This window comes from Octopus bimaculoides, chromosome 10, assembly GCF_046866305.1.
Source record: "Octopus bimaculoides isolate indiv1 chromosome 10, ASM4686630v1, whole genome shotgun sequence".
Classification (NCBI taxonomy): Eukaryota; Metazoa; Mollusca; class Cephalopoda; order Octopoda; family Octopodidae; genus Octopus; species Octopus bimaculoides.
In genome coordinates, this window is record NC_142937.1 from 88,330,814 (window position 1) to 88,336,682 (window position 5,869).

Genomic DNA, 5,869 nt, shown 5'->3' on the forward strand with positions numbered 1-5,869 from the left:
TGTGCCAGAGTTTGAAACCAATATATTAAATTGAAGCTAAAATTTTTCAATAAATTCGCTTAAGGGAATAAGAAAGAAAGACAGTTGGAAGAGAAGTCGGTTGCGAGGAAGAAGAAGACCAATGTTTATAATATAGTAGGAAAAAGAACGAAGATGATAGGAAATTTTGAGGTGCAGTCTGTTGAGTTCCAGTTAGCTTTCTTATGTAGTTATAAATTGAAATCTATTTCGTGTAAAGTAGAATTAGTTTTATATATTTGGAATCTTTCAAGCAGGTGCGTAAGCACAACCAAAGAGGTGAAGCATGTATTCGGAAACAGGTCTCATACAAGTCATATTTTATGGTTTGTGCTGAAAGGTCACGTCTAGGCTTATTTTAAACACAGCAAGATATTTTATTGGTAAATATTGGTCATTATAAATGGGAAAAGGTTACGACATTTCGTGCTTATATATATATATATATGTGTGTGTGTGTTTGTGTGTGTGTATTTGTGTGTGTATATATATGTGTATGTATGCATATATGTATGCGGGTGTCTATTATGTATATGTAAATATACACATATATACGTATGCGTGTATATATATATATATATATATATATATATATATATATATATATATATATATATATATATATATATATATATAACATATATACACATACATTTGCAAACATATTTCCATGTACATAAAAAACATACATATATATAGATGTATACAAGTACATATATGTAAAATAAAAGGACATACATTTATATACACGATTACTCATAAACATATGCACAGACAGGAATGTTCCAGCATCATACACGTATACACACACAAACACACCTTTGTATCTCTGAGAATCTGAAATTCAAGACGTCGTCGAAAGCCTATCAATAACAGTACCAAAAATTATATCTTAAATAACAACAAGAATAAAACAATGATCAGCAGTAATAGCACCAATTATTATATAGTATTCATATTAAAACCTATTCACCCAACTGAGTAAATACGGCCCTGTAGCTCTTACGGATATTTGCACTTGTTGCTTTTCCTGTATGCATTGTACTTGATTGACTGCCTTCGTCGTTGTGGCACTCATCATAATAATGCATTTTAGTGGTGAATTTTTATTTCTAATTAGGTAAAACAAGGCAGTTTAAGGCTATAAATATTAAGATGAAAGTTATAAATCAGTGAATCAAAATGGATTTGTCAGCTTTCTTTTTTCATATTAAAAGAGACGTTGAAATTAAATATGGCGTTAGATTACAGTTACATGATAAATCTTTAATATTTCAAAGACAAACGTTAATTAAATTCTTGCAAAATCATGCAGTTTTTCATTTCTAGCACTGAACAAACCTTCGTGATATTCAGAATGAATGATATTATCATACGGATCTTCCTCGTCGTCGCAGTCCATAATTATTGTTACTTTCTGTTACTTTCAGCATCATTGTTATCTTTCAGATAGTCATCTTCTGTACAACCAATCGAAATTCCAGATTCGTTGACTGATTTCTTAATAATATGAACTTTATTCCTTATTTATTCCTATTTTATTCCTTGTATTACTGATTCATTTGCACTTCAGAGGTAGTAATGAAGCACGTATTCTCTCTCATTTCATGCATGAATTTTCCCATCAAACCACAACATACTGTACTTTATCCTTGTCGTAGCCTTAAATGGCAACATCTAATAGTTGCAGAACACTTGAATATCTACTTGTGTGTGTTTTGTGATCCTACATTAACAACAACATCCATTAAAAGACGAGACCTAAACTGATCCTATACTGGAACATTATTTTCCTTCCATAATCCACAACGCTCTAAATATCAAATTTCCTTCATCTGTTTTGTACATCAGCTTTGTTGAAGCTCATTTACAACTCTTTCGTTTGAAATTTCGCCTTTGACAGATTATTTTTTCTTTTAAAAGTATCCTAGTTTTAAGTTAGTACCATTTGGCATATAAGAAAGAAGTCGAGTAAATTTGCTTCCACACACACAGCGCTTCCCTTTTGCCTGTATCAAAACACGGATACACTCCTAAACCAGTGAACACACAACCCGGCTCCTTCCTTCTTTCTTACCCTCCCCCCACCCCGCACACACACATAGAAGTGCATTTCCACCTGACCTCTAACCCTTGCTTAGCGGCATTTCGTCCGTCTCCACGTTCCGTCGAAATCGACATCGCATTTTATCCTTTTGAGGTCGATAAAATAAGTACCAGTTCAACACTGGGGTCGATATAATCGACTTACCCCCACTTCCACTAAACTGCTGGTCTTGTACCAACATTTCAAACCATTATTAATGGCTATATTTCTCTTTATGCGCTATGTAATAATACTTGTTTTTAAATTTCTCAAAACTTCAAAATGCGATAATACATGTGTATATGGGTGTGCATGTGCGTGTGTGTGTGTGTGCTTATGTGTGTGTGCGTGTGGATGTTTATATTGCGGATAGATAGATAGATAGATAGATAGATAGATAGATAGATAGATAGATAGATAGATAGATAGATAGATAGATAGATAGATAGACATACAGCTATAAGTATGTCTGTGTCTGATTGAGTATCATGTAAGCAGGTGCATTTTAAGAGTTGGCAGATCTCAATAAAAGCACTGATGTAACTTGCATGAAAGTAAAAAATAGTAAGTAATATCAGCTGAGAAATTGGTAATAAACTGAACCGAACTAACAAGAAGGTCGGCCATGAAATAATGCTTAAAATTACGTACAAACAGTAATGGCTACCACTGTGAGTTTCGTGACGAATGTTTTGTAAGACTGCTTTTACGACACATTAATGGGAGGCTCCAGGTAGCTGGACGAAACTATAATGCTTGGCCAGCAGCCATTTTTTTTCTTTGAAAATATAATCATACTGATGTTACTTGGTCCTTACTAACTATCAATTCAACTCAGAACTAGATATGTGGTTCTAGGAAGGCATTTTAATACATTTCTCTACATCTACCTACTTACTGTTGAACACGATCCAACTACATGTCATATTTTTCACTTAGTGTTCTTTGTCTTAAGTTTTGTAATTCTTTTTGTCGATGTTGTTGTCGGTGCGGCTGTAGTGCTTTGCCTTCTGCTTCTTGTTATTGCTTTAGTTTTGTTCTTCATGTTGGTGGCGGTAGAGATCTGTGTCTTTTCTTTTTATTTTGATTCCTGTTACTCTTATCTTTATTGCGTGCTTTCACTGCACAACTGAGTTGGTTGCATACGTGTATAATTTTTGTGCTATTTTATTATATAGAAAGTACTCTGCCTAATGTGTGCTTAGTGTCTGGCAGCGCTGCTGTCTTTATGTCGTGGATATCTATTTCCTAGGGTTTACGTTATATAATTGTTTACATATATTTCGCATTTCTATGGTAGCGAGCTGGCCGAATCGTTAGCACGTCGGACAGTGTTTAGTGGCATTTCTTCCAAACTCTGAGTTCAAGTACCTCCGAGGTCGACATTGCTTTTTATCGTTCTGAGGTCGATTCAGTCGACTTTCCACCACCTCACTTAAAATGGCGGCCTTATGCCCAAGTTTGAATCTGTTTCGAGGAATTCTTCTGGATATAATATTATCAAATTTCACGCTATAAAAAAAAGCATTTATTTACTATTTCCTATCATTTCTATGAAATCCATACAGTCATTTTTGTGTATATATATATATATATATATATATATATATATATATATATATATATATATATATATATATATATATATTACTATTATTATTATTATTATTATTATTATTATTATCATCATCATTATTATTGTTATTATTATTTATTAAATCGCATTTCTTTGATTCCTCTACCGACTTTTCTCATTTTTGTTCTTGGTTTCCTACTTTATGAAACATTTCCAAATATCTACACCTATTTCTGTATGTATTTATACACACATACATAAATACATACATATATACACACATTCATATACATACATATATATATCATATATCATATACATATACTTATAAATATATATATCATAAAACATAAATATATGTGTGTGTGTATGTGTGTATCTATTTACATTTACACATGTATATATAAATATACATGCATCATATGTGTGTGTGGATGTATATGTGTTTGTATGTATGTATATATGTATATATTACACACATTTTATTTCCTTTCTTTACACGAATTAAAACTCTTAGAAATGCTACAATATTGTAAACTAATTTGATAAAAATCTTTGGTTTTTCTCTTTTTATGTAGAATGGAGCGGAGAAAATGACAGCGAATTCATTACGTCCGATGAGGAAGCGAGTGAAGAGAAAGAAAGTCTTCTTTGAAAAAGGAAGTAAAGACAGTTAAAATACAGGATAAGAACACACACATTCCATACACACACACACACACTCGTACACACGCGAACACCTATACACATACACACAGAGAACAAAATTTAAAAGTTTACAAAAACAGCAACCAAGTATAAATAATATACGTCGGACTGATAAAAAAAAAAACAGCGTTCGTTGAGTTTTTGCTTATATTTTCAAATTTTTTTTCCGTGTTGGTGTTTGTGTGTGTGTGTGTGTGTGTGGTAGAGAGAGAGAGAAAGTATGTGTGTGTGTGTGAGTGTATGTGTGTGAATATGTACGAAGTTGTGCGTGTGCGAGAGCGTATGCACGTATTTGTAAAACCATGTGTGTAAGAGCGTGTGTGAATTTATGCGTTTGTGTATGGCCTGCGGATGGAGACAGTATGTCATAAGATGTGTAAAAAAAAAAACAGAGCGTGACTGAACTGAGATAACTATTGGAAAGTTAGTGCAACAAAAACAATAAAACCAACAACAACCACAGCAACAGCAGCAACAACAACAACAACAAACGAGATATTTATTTTATCTATCCTTTTTTTCTCTCAGTCCTGTAGCTGTATTTTACCATTATTTTCGCTTACCTAATAAACTATTCAATGTATGTATGCAGAAATCTGTTTCTTTGATTTGATTTGATTTCGTTGTTAATGTTGTTGTTTTATTGATTTATCGACTTTTCTTTTCTTCTACAAGTCGGTGTCCCCCCACCATTTTTTTTTCTAATTTATATATATATTTTTTTTCGCTGGTTTATTTTCTCTTTCTTGGACACTCTTCACGATTTACAAAAGGGATTCGATGTAATTGTTCAAGTTCCATTTGTTGAACACCATGAAATAGCTATAAAATGTTCGAGCCTTTACTATAACTATCTCACTATTTGTAAGTTTTAAAGCGAGAGAAAGCTTCCATAAATAAATAGGAAATAAAGAGAACGTACACACATTGGACATTGTATACAAAGCAAACTTGGGCATTAAATACATTTCCAATATGTTACCGGCTTCGTAGCATTTCCAGTCCGATTATGACCGCGTAGGACTGTGTCAAACGATGGAGATATTTTCTTATTTATCTTAGAATTGCTTCTTTACATTCTGTTACGAATGTAAGAAACGAATGATTTTGTCAGCTGAATTATTGGTGAATTACATATTGCTGGTAATTCGATGGCATACATCATATCTATATTAAATTATATTATATTTCATATATATATATATATATATATATATGTGTGTGTGTGTGTGTGTGTGTGTGTGTGTGTGTGTGTGTGTGTGTGTGTGTGTGTGTGTGTGTGTGTGTGTGTGTGTGTGTGTGTGTGTGTGTGTGTGTGTGTGTGTGTGTGTGTATGTATATATATATATATAGATGGATAGATAGATAGATAGATACATACATACATACATACATACATACATACATACATATATATATTCTTTCATTCTTTTACTCGTTTCAGTCATTTGATTGCGGTCATACTAGAGTATATATGTAAG

General features: G+C 32.6%; 1 protein-coding gene across 1 annotated transcript in view; it reads left to right on the forward strand.

Moving 5' to 3' along the window:
- LOC106869940 (uncharacterized) overlaps window positions 1-4,983 on the forward strand; it is a 118,986-nt gene extending 114,003 nt beyond the window's left edge. Inside the window, exon 3 of the mRNA XM_014915876.3 lies at window positions 4,259-4,983. Coding sequence (XP_014771362.1) covers window positions 4,259-4,335 — 77 coding nt within the window. The 3' untranslated portion in view covers window positions 4,336-4,983. The remainder of the gene's footprint in view (window positions 1-4,258) is intronic.
- The last annotated feature ends 886 nt before the right edge of the window (window positions 4,984-5,869 follow it).